The sequence below is a fragment of the Podarcis tiliguerta genome (genome assembly GCF_965153285.1).
Source record: "Podarcis tiliguerta genome assembly, chromosome: 4".
Taxonomy (NCBI): Eukaryota; Metazoa; Chordata; class Lepidosauria; order Squamata; family Lacertidae; genus Podarcis; species Podarcis tiliguerta.
In genome coordinates, this window is record NC_139537.1 from 31,469,467 (window position 1) to 31,485,736 (window position 16,270).

The window sequence follows — 16,270 nt, forward strand, 5'->3', positions numbered from 1 at the left end:
AAATGCTTTTTTTTTAAAGCGTTTTTAAAAATACATCAAATTTTCCATAAACCATCGCCATCTAGTGTCACATTGTGTATTGCACTTAAAACACACTTAAAACATTTTATTTGCAGCTGTATAGCTGAGTCCTAGGTACTTTTAAAAAGCCAGGATTGTTTAATTATAAATACTTTAGCTACTAAGGTAAAAGTAAAGTTAAGGACTCCTGGACGGTTAAGTCCAGTCAAAGGTGACTATGAGGTGTGGCGCCCATCTCCCTTCAGGTCGAGGGAGCCAATGTTTGTCCACAGACAGCTTTCCGGGTCATGTGGTCAGTATGACTAAACCGCTTCTGGAGCAATGGGACACCGTGACGAGTGCCAGTGAGCATGGATATGCCGTTTAGGTAATATATTTAGGTGTCAACCAAACCTTTAATTTCAAACAGTGCAGGTTTTAAGACAGGAATTTGCAACCTGTGGCCCTAAATATGTTGTTGATTACAGTTCCCATTATCATTGCCCGTGCTAGCTGGGGCTCATAGGAGCTGGAGTCTAGCATAACCTGGAAGGCCAAAAATTCCTCATCTCTAGTTTCAGTGTTTTCCTTGTCTAAAACTCATATACCAACAGAGCCACAGGAGTAAATAACACGGATGAAATTGAATTCTGTGAAGACTAGTCTTAGCCTACTGTGACAAACCTCTTAAAAAAACAAAACAACATCCCTCAATTACCAACAACCTCCATCCCACGTCTTATGTAGTTAGGCCAGTGTTTATAATGTTGCTAAATTTATTTTGGAGAAGCGCTGAAATATTCTAGCCCATTGGTTTCAGACATGGAACCACTGCTTCCACCTAGTGGAAAACAGCAATAAAGAGTGTAGCACAGACCAGAGGTTGGATTTCTGCTTCTACTTCTACAATTCTAATTCTCTTGTATCTCTCTGTCCTTCCTTGATAACTTTTGGAAGCATTGGAGATGTTGAGGGAGACATGAACTCCCTCCATTCCAGGATTTTTGGTTTTTTTTTAGATGAAATAAACATACTGGGAGAAACTGAAACTCATGCAATACATATGCAATTGCAATATTTATATAACCAGAGGATTAAGAACTAGCAGAAAATGTGATATTCCACCACATGTTTAGGACACAGGATTCTTTAGCAGTGTTTCAACACATATGAGAGGATTGGGATCTCAAATTTGCTGTAACACAACAGAATTTCTATAGCAGTACTAGAAAAACACAATGCAAAGACTGGAAACAGAAAGGACTACACACAACAAGAGACCTTTATAGTGGAATGAAGCCTCTTGCTGGAGTACAAATAAAATGACATTAGGGTGACCTTGAAAGAATGGTTTAACAAACAATTCATCTTCTCTGGGAACACTGGCAATTGTAGCTCTGTGAGGGGAAACATGAGTCTCCTAACAACTCTTAACTCCTTGAACAAAATACAGACCCCAGGATTCTTTGGGGAAAGCCATGACAACTCAAAGTGGCAGGATAGTTCTTTAAATGTTTGGTGTAGGTGGGGCTAAAGTTGGATACAACCCTCAGTTTTTAATGTTTTATCTGGTGCATTATATAAATGTTGTGAACACTTGAACACTCTTGCTAAAATATATCAAACACACATTACATAGTGAGACTTACGTATGGTCTACAAAATAGACCGCAATATTTCCAAAACTACAGAACGAATGGAATTTCTATCAGAAGGCCTTTCAGCTCAGATGCAACTCTAGAAGCAAGATAGAGATGCATCTTCCATCTTTTTTTTCACTTCCACTGAGCCCTTCAAATTGCTCAAGGCAGGCTTTCTGTCAACAAAGAAAGGTGTTGCGTTTAAATATTACTCACTTAACCACTTCCTTTTATGTTTGTAGCTGATGTACTAGCCCTGCAGATGTTTTCTGGTGGTTTTTATACGTACATTAAAAAACAACAGAGCCGTGAACCAGCCCTCTCCTCTTCATGAACGATATAATCAGTAACAACATTTGAACAAAATCGGGATAAACAGTAGGAGCAATATTCAACTAAGCCTGTGTAAACACTATACTTTTAAAGCACATTCAAAGTGTGTTTCCCTCCATAGAATTCTAGGCACTGCAGTTTACCTCTCACTGAGCTACAATTCCCAGCAACCAATGTGCCCAGAATTCTTTTTTGGGTGGGTGTGGGGTGTGGAATGTGCTTCAAAGGTACAGCTTAGTGTGTATGCAGCCTAAGTCTCTGGCACAGCTCAGTCAGTTGAGCATGAGACTTTTAATATCATGGTCATGTGTACAAGCCTCACGTTGGGCAAAATATTCCTGCATTGTAGGGAGTTGGTGGTCCCTTCCAAGTCTACAATTCTATGATGGCACTGTGGGTTAAACCACAGAGCCTAGGACTTGCCGATCAAAAGGTTGGCGTTCGAATCCCCATGACTGGCTGAGCTCCCGTTGCTCCTGCTCCTGCCAACCTAGCAGTTCGAAAGCACATCAAAGTGCAAGTAGATAAATAGGTACCGCTCCAGCGGGAAGGTAAACGGTGTTTCCGTGTGCTGCTCTGGTTCGCCAGAAGCGGCTTAGTCATGCTGGCCACATGACTTGGAAGATGCACGCCGGCTCCCTCAGCCAATAAAGCGAGATGAGTGCCGCAACCCCAGAGTCGGTCATGACTGGATCTAATGGTCAGGGGTCCCTTTACCTTTAAGAGTAGACCCACTGGTTTTAGTGGGTCTATTTAGAGCATAGCTAATGGTGGATATCATCTTAGTTCTCTCCAGTCTCCAATAACATGCTTCATAATACAGAAGAGTAGCAGTATTTGTGCAGGAAGATGACAGTTGCAATATCTAAAGACAATCAGCCATTTCGTGACAGGGGATTTGGGTGGAAACAGATTACTTCATCAGCTGCATTAAGAGGATGGATAAAGTACTAGGTAGAGATACCATGTGTGACAGAACGAGGGTATCTTAAAAAAACCAGAACAACTATTAGAGCAACTCAGTTTACAGCAATTAAGGTATAATCTCTTTTCAGTCACTCCCCTCATAAAACTAAATTCAGGTATCTTCAATAGTCTTTCACCATAGGAAAGAAGTGATAAAATAAGAGAATAAATGAATAAAACAGATGGGAATGAGGTCTTGACATTTATCTAAAGCTCTCAAGAAGTAAGGCCCATACTGCTTTAGTCAGACCTTCTATAAAAAGGTAAAGGTAAAGGTACCCCTGCCCGTACGGGCCAGTCTTGACAGACTCTAGGGTTGTGCGCCCATCTCACTCAAAGAGGCCGGGGGCCAGCGCTGTCCGAAGACACTTCCGGGTCACGTGGCCAGCGTGACATCGCTGCTCTGGCGAGCCAGAGCCACACACGGAAACGCCGTTTACCTTCCCGCTAGTAAGCGGTCCCTATTTATCTACTTGCACCCGGGAGTGCTTTCGAACTGCTAGGTTGGCAGGCGCTGGGACTGAACAACGGGAGCGCACCCCGCTGCAGGGATTCGAACCGCCGACCTTTCGATCGGCAAGCCCTAGGCGCTGAGGCTTTTACCCACAGCGCCACCCGTGTCCTTCTATATTTATCATCAAATAGTACTATTTCTTTTACAGTCAGTTGTATCAGCTTCTAAAATTAAATCCAATACAGTGGTACCTCAGGTTACATATGCTTCAAGTTACAGACTCCGCTAACCCAGAAATAGTACCTCGGGTTAAGAACTTTGCTTCAGGATGAGAACAGAAATCGTGCAGCATTGGCGCGGCAGCAGCAGGAGGCCCCATTAGCTAAAGTGGTGCTTCAGGTTAAGAATAGTTTCAGGTTAAGAACGGACCTCCGGAATGAATTAAGTACTTAACCCGAGGTACCACTGTATTAAAGAGGGAACTGTATGCTTTCCATGGGTGCAGCATCAGTTTGGGCTATGAAACACACTTAGATCTTCTATCAGGGAGCGCTTGAATAGGTATTGGGATCCAAATATCCAAAAGGGCACATCTTCCCATAGCAGCCTGTTGCCCAGGCTCCATTTAACACAATAGGACTTCTAAGTAAGCATGCGTGGAAGTGCACCATTAGTCACAACTAATTTTAGCTGGATTGAAACCAGTAAGTTATGCACTGTTTCTACCGCTTGAGGCCAGTTTCCAATACTGAAACAGCAACCACAACATACACACCCTTCTCAGTGTTTTGCCGCTTACAACACAGATTAAGGCATTATAATAGCAGCAATGTTTCAGTTTTACCTCAAGCCGTCCCCACCCATCCTGGCTTTCCAAAGATCAAGAATATATGTCTGTGATTGGATCATGCGGTTTTCAATGTGCTTGACATTGTCCTGGCTTGACAGCTTGCTTTACACACACAGCCTCTTCATAGGCATCAGCATTTTATTATCATTATCAGTCAGCCATCCTAGAAGCCTTCCAAGACTTAAGTTTATTATCTTGAACTTTTTTTTTTTGTAAAATACCAAAATCTTGTTTATCTATTATATTCTCTTATTTATTGCTTGCGACTTTTGTTATATTTCTGTAATTATGCAACTATTTTCATGTTGTAAACTTCCTTGAAAATGGTCAACTATGGAAAGGCAGCACACAATTAGATGGTGAGGTCCTCTAGTTTCAGATACATGCTGCTCCAGAGGAACTGATATGCCCTTAAAATGAAATAAAAAAGTATCCGGCCCTTAGGCTTTCACAAACTTCTCCATAAATATGTCAGTGTTTGTAAAAAGCAAAAAAAAAAAAAAAAAAAAAAAAAAAAAAAAAAAAGGGAAGGGTTCTGACCCCCCTTTGTCTCTTCAGCCTGGTCCTCGGACCCTTGTCAGCATAAAAGAGTCCACGAGAATATTCTTGCAGAGTTTTATTCTTAAAAGTCTTTGTGCAAAACACGACTGAACAACTATACACACCAGCACCAATCAACCAACCAACCCAAACACCAGCTTCAGCACAAACTAACATTTCTCACTTTATATATACAACCTGCTGCAGGCCGCTGAGTCATGCTGACCCAGCTTTATTCGCATTAAAGAAACAGCGGCCATTTTAGCCGTGACAAAATATGTTGACGGTCTCCTCAAAACTAACTCCTGCTCTGTTTTGTAATGCTGATTTTTAAAATATATAATTCTAATGACTCTGAAGAGGTGACAAGACTTTGGGTAGTTTGTTGGGAAGATCAAGTACTGGGCTCAGCTGAAGGGGTGAGGGGTAGGTTAACATTATCAAATGTGACTGCTCAGAACTATTTCATGTTCAAGTGTGGGCTTCAAAGAGCTATTTTAGTGGATTCAAAGGCTTAGGGATGCCTGGTATAAATTTTACTTATTTTCTTCGAACCACAAGTCCTCCACACCATGTTACAAACTGATTTTGAACCCCCCCTCCCTTTTTTGAAAAGTGTGTTTATGTGTGCTGCACAGAAGGCTACTAAAATATCACTTTGGGCAAACAGAGATTGTGGAGGTTCCTTTCCTTGGCTATATGAGAAAGTATGAACACAGGGAAGACAAGATTCTCATATCACACAGAAAGCGTAGGGTTGATGGCTGAGGACTTGCAGTATCCATTTAAGCTGCATGTTAACAATGCAAAGGCTAGGAAATGAAATGCAGACTTATGAAGTGATACATTTCTGAGGTGACTTCTTTTGTTGAACAAGCTGCCATTCCTGTTCTCCATGTTCTCATGAAATAGATATGTAAAGCAATTCAAATGATTCATTCAATAAGGTGGAGAAACACAGCATTTGCCCAACACAGACAACTCATAAAGGTTAGGTTCCAGGGGTCGAAGAATATACGCAAAAAGACGTAAAACCAGGAACCCCCAGAACCGAGTTCCCTGCAAAGTGAAGGGCTGCTTGCCCTGCTTTGGGTAGGTGGTAGGAGGGCTTTGGCAGCAACCCAGAGTCCTCCAACCTCCTTCCCAAAGTTTGATAAGTTTTTATCCAGCTACAGGAAGGAGGCTTGAGGGCTCCAGGATGTTGCCAGAGCCCTCGCACTGCCTTCCCAAACCCATGATTGCAGCTTTGAGCAGGTGGGGAGGATGACTCTCTCCTTTTACTTACTTATTTCCTCCCACCTGTGCAAAGCTGTGATCACATAAGTAAAATAAGCATGTTGCAAGTTAGCTGCACACGTTCAGGACAAGCCAGTTTTGAGCCTCAGGGAATACTTGTATGATCACATAAACATGCAAGTTCTTTGGTTACTCGTATGTTGTGGGCAATCCAGATGCCCATGGCTCAAGTGCTACTTCTCTGTTCGTTGTGGGGATAGCACATTCCCCCAGCGCTCAAGATTGCAATGCTATCCCCCCAACCCTCTTCCCTGTGCTATTACTGCCAAGTCAAGCGTAATCTGTGGGAATGTCATAGAAGCCTATTGGCCAGTATCCCTACCACCATTCATGTCACAGGCGTAATTCCATAGGTTCCTTTCACTCCTTTCACTCCCCAATGTTTTGTAAAGGTTACCTTTAAAAATCCCTTGATGCATAAATAGAGAAATGTATTCTGCATACGAACGAATAGCGTAATCTAGATTGGACCTACAAGGTTGGCCCACCGTTTCTTCCCAGCGGATCTAATTATTACCTATTTATTTGCAAGGACCACAACACACAATTGGACTAATTTGAGTTAGAACCACTGTGCGGATCCCTTAAAAAATGTGTACCACGTCTGTTTTATATTAGTATCAGTTTGAAATGAGACCAACAAACTTTTCCTCTTCCACATATCCTTACTCCCCATTCCATAATGTTTTTAAACATGCATAAAAATGGAAATTTCGACAGAAGTCCATGTCAAGATTCTCTTAGTGGAAACAGAGCTTCAGTTGTACTCCATGCATTTTTCTGTCTCATCGGCTGCATACAAATCCAGTAAAATTCCACGAGCTTTGCTCAGATTTATTTTTTAAACAAAAGTTTTAGTTTAGGCGACATGAATAATACTTATACAAAAATCCAATAAGGTATTGCATTGCATAAATAAAGGGTTTTAAAAGTCAGATTTATATACACGCTTACATTAGTCAAATTAGAAGGTACACCTTGTAATAGAAGCTCCTACTACAAGGAGGGGGGGGGGGAATGGAACAAACAAATGTTGACATCATTTCACTTAATTTAGAAAGCTCATGGCTACCAACCTTTTTACAACAATCAAGCCAAAAAGGTTGAAAGGGATACAGCGGTAGGCGTAAGAGTGAGGGGGCAAAGACTGTATCACAATCTAGAACAAAGTTCTATTGCTACATTTATGAAAGAGGTTGCACTGGTTTATTTCCTAGTGGGTCATAACACACATACAGTACTGCCAAAATTAGTGTCATTAAAATCTTCCTTCTCTTGCTTACACTACCCTGTTAATTGTTTTTGAATATCAGGTTTAGATGTGAAAAAATGTACTGCACTGGGAACAACAAAGACATGTCATCAAAATTTATAGTTAAAAAAAAAAACCCAAACAGATAAGAAACTTGTTAAAACCCTGCAGATCTCTGGCAAGAAAGTGCTATTCTTGGTAATTGGCCTCTAAGGTCTTTTAATTTTAAAAACCCCCAGGCCGTTTCACTTCATGCATTTTGTGGAACAAAATTAAAATAAAATAAAAAGGAAGAGCCAGGGGGTAAGGGGGGCAAAAACGAAGTATTAAAACGGGGTAAAAACAGACATGGGAAGCAATGAAAATATCCCGTTATGCCACACGGTATGCTTTCAAGAGCGTGAACTCCTTCCTGTTAGTACGCGCAGCCCAGATGAAAAGGGCAGCAGCCATGAACTGCAGGGGTGCTGAGACACAGGCCAGACAGAAGGACCAGCCGAACTGGCCTTGCACCTCTTCTGGAGGGGTTAGCTTCTGGTGGAGCAGCTCAATTCCAGCTACATAGCAGCCAACTGAACCCAGCGTGCACAAACCTGGAGAAGAAGCAGCAAGTATATTTTGGTCAGACTTACAGCACCTAATTCTTGGCTCACCGTGTTAAGATATTCACGTTTCAACACTGAATACATGGGATGAAGTTTGCCAAGAGGACTCACCCGCTAGAAAGTGGAGGACTCCGGTGGCAATGGCGGGGTAGAGACTGCGGCAGGCGCAGGCACAGACCCCAATGAGAGCCCCAAAGCACATCAGCCCAAGGCTAACAAAAGGCAGGAGGAACTGCAAGCGCCAAAGATCTAAAGGAAATAGGGAGAGGAACATGATTGGGATGTTCCAACTTTAGGGCCTTTCACTCCAATCTCATGGTGTAAAATGCATTGTTTCCAAGACAAATGGAGAGTAGTTCAATCTACTATCTAGTTACTTAATTGTGGCAGAGCCCAAGAACTCTAGCTTTTTGTCCGAACTAAACAGTACAGAAATACATCACATAATAAAACAACATTGAATTTTGCAGAGTATAACTGCTAAATAAAAGACTATGCTATATGTATATATAAGAATCCCAAGTAAATTACCAGAGCATCATAAATGACCTGAGCTGCAATACTAAGCATACTTTTCATGGGAGTAAGTCCCATTCAACTCAGTGCAACTTACTTCTGAATAGACATGCACAGGGCTGCACTGTTGGCCGACTTTGACAAGGTAGCATACTTTCCATTTACCGTATTTTTCGCCCTATAGGACGCACTTTTTCCCCTCCAAAAATGAAGGGGAAATCTGGGTGCGTCCTATGGGGCGAATGCAGGCTTCGCGGACCTCTCCGCAAACAGCAGGAGCGCTCCCGCTGCTGGCGGAGAGGTGCCTGCATGCTGAAGCCTGCGTGCGCTGAGCTCAGCGCGCCCAGGCTTCGCGGACCTCTCCGCTAGCAGCGGGAACGCTCCCGCTGCTGGCGGAGAGGTGCCTGCATGCGGAAGCCTGCGCGCGCTGAGCTCAGCGCGCCCAGGCTTCGCGGACCTCTCCGCTAGCAGCGGGAACGCTCCCGCTGCTGGCGGAGAGGTGCCTGCATGCGGAAGCCTGCGCGCGCTGAGCTCAGCGCGCCCAGGCTTCGCGGACCTCTCCGCTAGCAGCGGGAGCGCTCCCGCTGCTGGCGGAGACGTGCCTGCATGCCGAAGCCTGCGCGCGCTGAGCTCAGCGCGCCCAGGCTTCGCGGACCTCTCCGCTAGCAGCGGGAACGCTTCCGCTGCTGGCGGAGACGTGCCTGCATGCCGAAGCCTGCGCGCGCTGAGCTCAGCGCGCCCAGGCTTCGCGGACCTCTCCGCTAGCAGCGGGAACGCTCCCGCTGCTGGCGGAGAGGTGCCTGCATGCGGAAGCCTGCGCGCGCTGAGCTCAGCGCGCCCAGGCTTCGCGGACCTCTCCGCTAGCAGCGGGAGCCCTCCCGCTGCTGGCGGAGACGTGCCTGCATGCCGAAGCCTGCGCGCGCTGAGCTCAGCGCGCCCAGGCTTCGCGGACCTCTCCGCTAGCAGCGGGAGCCAGCACTGGGCTCCCACGGCTTGCAGAGAGCTGCCTGTTTGGGGGCTGGGGTCGGGGGAAGCTCGGGCTTCCCCAACCCCGCGCCTGGGGGGGAAATAATTTTTTTCCTTTATTTCCCCCCCAAAAAACTAGGTGCGCCTTATGGGACGGTGCGTCCTATAGGGCGAAAAATACGGTATCCACATTTGATGAAGGCAAACATGTCTTATGGCCAAGTTAAAACATGTCTCGAGTCTTTCTCATTCCTATGTCTATTCAGAAGCAAGTCCCACCAGGTTCAATGGCTCTTATTCTTTGGTAAGGTGGGCAGAGGACTGCAGCCTCAGATACATTTTATCTGCTACACAAAACCAAAAAAATACTTACAGGTCCGGTTCAGATCACTGCCACTATTGTGATTCCCAGGATCCTTATATTTTTCCATGAACTGATCCGAAAGGGAAAAACTGATGCACCTTGTGACCATCTCAGCTTCCAAAATGAAGAAAGAAATAACATTTATTAGGCTCTGCTTTGCTTGACTGTCATTACATTTGCATTGACTTGCGCATACATATAGCTAGGTTAACTAGGTGTGGTGGGGAACCTCTGGCCTGTGGGCCCAAAGAGGCCTGTGAGGCCTCACCATTTGGCCCACAAGGCAGTTTCAGTCAAGCCATGTCCACCTGATGCCATATATGATGTCAGGTGTGGGGTAGGTAAAGGCCTGGCTCAGGCAAATGGGGTGAGGTATGCAGGTACCTGCAAAACCCTGTACAAAGAGGCTTCCCAAGACCCAACAACCAGCTGATTGCCAGTTTTGTGGAACCCTTTGAATGGTGCATTGCAGGCTGTGCATTTGCCTGCATGGTTGGATTTCAAACTCTGCAGGCAAAAAAAGGAGTCTCCCAATGTCATTGTGACATCACAGTTCGGCAGCCCCACCCCATACAACAACGCATATTGCAGCATTTTAAGAAGGAACAGGTTTATGGTTATAGGTTTATAGCCTCTAAGGCACTATCAAGACTATTGATTTACAACAACGATGCTGAGGAATGGAAGGAAGGAAGACACTGGCCAGAGGGTGCGGGCAGCTGCAGGGACTGCAAATGATAAGGCCTAAGGTTACAGTAAGGCAAGCCAGCCAGATGGGCGGAGAATAAATAAAATTATTGTTATTGTTATTATTATGCAGCTCACAGGTTGCCCAACTCTGGTACATAACTTCCTAAGTACTAAACTTCTCTTACATTATTATTCAGCAGCTGGCACTGATCTCCAACTTTTTAAACTTGGCATTGTTCTCAAAACTATTAGTCATTTCCTCAGAAGACTTGATAGACTACTTCAGAGACAAACTAATAATTTTAAGGTCCTAAGAGCAAGCCTAGATTTAAATGATGGAGGTACTTGCTTAGAAGATACAATTAAAGTTCTCTCTCAGGCAAATTTGCGCATCTTAAAACTGAGAATTAACAACAACAAAAAGGGGGGATATGTCTGCTCAAGCGGGACCCGATAACCTAATCAATTTATTCATGCACCATTGCTTTGCATTCAAATGATCCCTCGGGAAAATGGCACTAAGAGAAAGACGCATTTAGAGACACTTTCTGAAGTAGGTTTACTTGGTGAGTTGAACCAGTAAGAGTTCTCAGCCATCGTGATGCATCTCCGCCATAGTCCAATGGTGCCGTTCCATCGAAAGAGAGCTTCTGTATAAGACTTTTCATCTTCACCAGTGAAATCATCCCAAGTGGCCTTAATTTCACTGTAATTTTCGGGTGGCGATGAGTTGCGGTACTCATACCAAAAGTCCGTGCCAATAGAGGCTGCCAGGTAGATGGTGGAGATAAGGCTAAGCACGCAGGCGATTACCAGAGCAGTGGCAAAACGGTTATCCATCATAGTGTCTCAACTGCAATTGAAAAGAGTAAAAAGCAGAAAGTTTCCAAACATGAAATTTAACTGAGTTAGGAAGACACGTGTTCTTCTGGCTCTAGCCAACCACTTTCACGTGCGTACGCCAGCTGTTCCTTTCACTGCTTACTTGCAACATCTGTTCAATTTAGCAATTAAAGCAACTTCAGAACATCCCCTCCTGTAAAATTCTACTCATTGAACTGAATCTGGGTTGAGCATAAACAAGGCCTGAACCAGAAAACAAAATGATTAACATGGTTCCATTCCAGATTATTGCCACAAGAACTCAGGCACTCCCAAAACCACAGACTCCCAAAACAAACAAACAAACAAACAAACAAACAAACAGACAGACAAACAAACAAGAGTCTGGCTTTTTCCTCCCCCCTTTCTATTCTTTTTCCTTTTGTGTCATGTTTCAGATTATAAACCTGAAAGACTGTTTTATCATTGATTTTTGCAAACTGTTCTGGTGGCCTTGGAGTCTCATGAGTGAGGTTAAAATCATTAAAATAAACACACACACATGTACATTATTGCATATTAATTCTGTCTGCTCAAATCAGGTACCTCTGAGCTGCAAACTGTTACTGCTATAATATTATGCTGTGCATACGACTTGATGTATGAAAATGGAGGCAGGGCTTAAGAGATTTGGAAGAACATGCATGTAGAAAAAGCAGTCAATACAAGTGATCTTCCGAACAGACCCATCAGTTGAGCCACCCATCCTAAGACAGAGGAAGATGCAAGCAGACTGGTCTATACATGTAATCAGTTACATTTTCTGTTCTTTCCTGGAAAGCTTCATAAGACTGACTTTAATAGTAAAATAAAATAACAACTTTTAAAATATTGTACAATGAAATACGTCGCATTCCAGCTGGTGGCTGTGATCATGATAAACTGAGGATATGATAATTATTTATTGAAATATGGAAGTGCAAACCAACAAAATAATACAATATAACTTTTGTGTAGTACTTTAGAAGGCTGAACACAATTCCATTACCTCCTTACGACAGTATTATCTCCCTAATTTGTAGATGAGGGGAATAAACAAAGGCTTGCAAAAGCTACCTACTGCGTTTCTAGCAGGTGAGATTTGAACCAGTAATGTCCATGCTGACGGCTCATATGGACATAGAACACACAAAAATGTGGAATGTCTCTGTAAAAACACACACTATTAAATTCTCTCATTTTTCTCAAGTATCTAAACTTCCTTTAAAGATGTCAGTGTTGCAATTTCCTCGGTCACAGCTGTTTCCTTAGTTTTTATTCAAAGGTATTTTAGCATTAATTTTTGTATTAAGAGAATACATTAGGGGGCCTCAGACTCATAAGCTCCCTCCCTTTGGCCTTGTCATGAGGAGGAGTTAAGTACAGAAGCTTTAGCTTCTGTTTTAGTTTAAACACAGCTTCTTGTGCTGTCCAGTCCTTCGCAAACTGTAGCCGGTCTTGATTATGGCTTGCATAAACAAAGAAACTTCAAATCACAGTTTTTGAAGCTGGCCTGTTCCAAATACAGCAGAACATGTTCCGGAAGTCTGTTGGACTTCCGAAACATTTGGAAAGCAAGGCACGGCTTCCAGTTGGCTTCTGATTGCACAAGCGCGCCAGAAACAATAGCAGAAGCCACATTGGACGTTTGGCTTCCAAAAAAAGTTCAAAAACTGGAACACTCATTTCTGGGTTTCCATCATTCGAAAGTCGAAACGTACGAGTACCAAGGTGTTCGACAACCAAGGTATGTCTGTAGCTAAACTGCAGCTAAAATAAAACGGAAGTACAGTGGTACCTCAGGTTAAGTACTTAATTCATTCTGGAGGTCCGTTCTTAACCTGAAACTGTTCTTAACCTGAAGCACCACTTTAGCTAATGGGGCCTCCCGCTGCCGCCACGCCGCCGGAGCACAATTTCTGTTCTCATCCTGAAGCAAAGTTCTTAACCTGAAGTAATATTTCTGGGTTAGCGGAGTCTGTAACCTGAAGTGTATGTAACCTGAAGCGTATGTAACCTGAGGTACCACTGTAGAGGCTTCCAATCTCCTTGCAATTGCGCTGGAAGAGGGAGCATAAGAGTCCCAAGGATTGATGAGAGACATTCTCTTAATGCCATGGTTTTGCTGCGTCTGAACTCACCCACAGTATTACCAGTAGTAGCAAAGAAATTACAAATAATCACTGTATAAACAGGACAGCAAGCTGACTCAGGAGCGTGGCTATTTTATGGATTATCTTAGTTTGCAATGTGTTCTTTAGAAGAAAGTAAGAGTGAGAACCAAGTGAAAGCCTGGAGCATGGTCTGGAGCTTATGAAGACAATTAAAGGGAGTGCTCAAGAAAGAAGCATTTGCGCAAAGCAGCAGGTGGTTAAGAAGGTATGAGCACACAGATGAAGGTTGGAGGCAGCCAGAGCTTACCGTATTAATACAGAAGAAGTTGGTGTACAGAAAAAGGAGAAAGAATGGGAAGTCACAGTTAGAACACCCATAAATAATAAGGTTTGCAAAAGGCACTTTATATTTAGAAGATAGTAAAAACTGAATGATAAAACACTAACAGGAAGAAAAGAAACAAAAATGTTACCATTTAGATGAAACTAGTAGCAGAGATAATCCGAGCTCAAAAAGTAGAGAGTCAAAAAAACATGCTCGCCAGTGGTTTAGGCAGAAAGTTAAAAAGATTAAATCAAAGATATTGGGATACCTACGGACCCCCAGCCACAGACTCAAAACCATGAATAAAACTTAGCTGCCACAAACCTGTGCTATCAGGCTGAAGTCAATCATGCTGTTTATTGGAAAGTTTATTCAATCTAGATAGAGATTGTCATTAAGACGATGTTGATAGAGGAAAATCAAAGTTGTGCAATTATACTAACTGGCATTCACCCAATGTCAGTCAAGTGGGCATATTTAATTAAATCACAGTAGACAAAATTGTTTTGAACTGTAATGGGTTCAAAACAGGCCCCAATTATGTGGCAAAAGTTGCACATGAATCAGCAGTACACATATACTGTACTGTATTCCAACAAGAGCAACATTGTGTTTTTTGGCAGAAATGGTCACATTCACCACAATAAAAACTTATGTATGTACCCTAAGTTTTCAAAGTACTTCCTCCACATGATTCATGTTCAGATAATATCCCCATGTGCACAAACAGAATAAATGTCAAATAGAACATATTTTCAACTGGCAGCTCAACTCAATACATGTTTACTTGGAAATAGACCCCATTCATTTTAATAAATCTTAATGCCAAATAAGGAATTTTGATTGTTTGAAACATTCCTTCTATCTCACCAAGAAAAATCTTGTGGTGTGGAGACTTTCTCTGCTGAAAGGTGAATACTTTGGTGTTCCTACAGAAATCAGGACTGAAGAGTAGCTCAGCAGCTTTAACAAGTATTATTTTCACAACAGTGTCCTCAGGGTACTTAAGTTGTTAAAGGCGGCTTTTTGTTTTATTTGGATAAGAAAGAAGCAAATTGAGCCTGGTGCAAGACAATCACATTTTGTCTTTAACACAAGCTACTCAACAATCTTGATTGGGCAAAAACTAAACAAATTGGGCCGGCAACACCCAAACCTAGGATGGTCTAGTAGTATTTCTAAAGCTGAGCATGTAACAAGCATAGGATATGTACTATGGATTTCCACCAAGAGACAAGACTTATGAAGTCTGCCTATCTTAAATTTAGGAGTTGCCGGGGATAAGATTACTTTGTATTTAAGTAAGATGTCAGGGTATACATTCTCACACTGAGGTTTAACCAAAACCTTTCTCAATTCTTACTAGTAAAGATGTATAAAGAGGAAATATGGAAACAATGACTTACAAAATACATATTAGGAAAATGAGAAAATAATTAGAAACCAGACCATTTGTAGCACAACACTTTTATCTTGCCACATCTTTGGCTCAAAAAAGGGTCAGGCGACTGGTCCTATCCACTGGCTAATTCTTGTTAGGATGATCCCATTGTTAGCTCCAGAGTTTTACAAGGGTAGTGGAAACAACAATTCCTTTGATAGATACCAGCATCCGAGGGCACAGATTGTCAGTGGGGAGGAACACAAAGCTCATTCATATCCGATTTTGTTGTTTTCCTCAATTATAGTACCAAGAGGGATCACGACCACCAGCGAGAGCATCATCTCAGGCTACAATACCGGGGAGAAATGAGACGTTCGCCCAGGTAGACACATATACGCTCACAACAAGAGAGATTTCCCAAAGCCTAATCCCTTTTTCATGGGCGGGGTGGAGGGGAAGGGGGGTGAAAGGCCCGCAGGCACACACCTTTCTCTGTTTCCCCTCCTCCATCCTCATGTTATATACATAACTCCACAGCTGCAGTCTGATGCACGCTAAAATGGGAGTGAGTCCTAGTGAGTAAAGCGGGACTGCACTGCACCTTGGAGGCAAGATGCGCATACCAGGGAGTGTGTATCTAGGGGTGCGTGTGGTGGGGGTGATTATTACTACATTATCATCACTATCAGTAGTAGTAATAATAATAACAATGGACAGGTGCCTGCAGACTCTGTCGAACTGTAGGACTGAACCTGCCAGCGTTGCGGGCAGGGTGTGCTTGGTGGGCTTTCCTGCTTCTTGGAGATGCCCATCAAAATATAAGCCACGGGTCTCCCGCACCTCCGTGGACTCTTTCCGGACACCCTCTCCTACCCCCAACCCCATCCCACTCATGAATTCCGGGTGGGGAAGGGAGCCGGGCCCGTCCATACTCACCTCCCATCCTCCTCCCGACTCCACGGCGCCACTTCCACCACCCACCCTCGGTCGACGCTTAGCCTGGGGACGGAGGAGGGGTCTTTTCCTCTTCCCTCCTCCTCCTCCTCCCTCGGAGACGCTCATCCGCCCCCGACCGCCAGGCACCCTGGGAAATGCAGTTCTGGCCGCATCGACG

The 16,270-nt window shown here is 43.5% G+C and overlaps 1 protein-coding gene across 2 annotated transcripts; it reads right to left on the bottom strand.

The window, feature by feature from the left end:
- Positions 1–6,887: 6,887 nt before the first annotated feature.
- CLDND1 (claudin domain containing 1) lies at positions 6,888–16,256 on the bottom strand. 2 transcript variants are annotated; one of them, XM_083437232.1, is made up of 5 exons: positions 16,093–16,256; positions 11,036–11,325; positions 9,792–9,896; positions 8,048–8,185; positions 6,888–7,924 (listed from the first exon to the last, which is right to left on the bottom strand). In XM_083437232.1, exons 2-5 carry the CDS (start codon positions 11,313–11,315, stop codon positions 7,704–7,706), a joined length of 744 nt encoding a protein of 247 aa, XP_083293358.1. In that variant the 5' UTR covers positions 11,316–11,325; positions 16,093–16,256; the 3' UTR covers positions 6,888–7,703. The 2 variants fall into 2 exon arrangements, with proteins under 2 accessions (XP_083293358.1, XP_083293359.1); XM_083437233.1 differs by lacking the exon at positions 16,093–16,256 and adding an exon at positions 11,901–12,065.
- Positions 16,257–16,270: the final 14 nt, after the last annotated feature.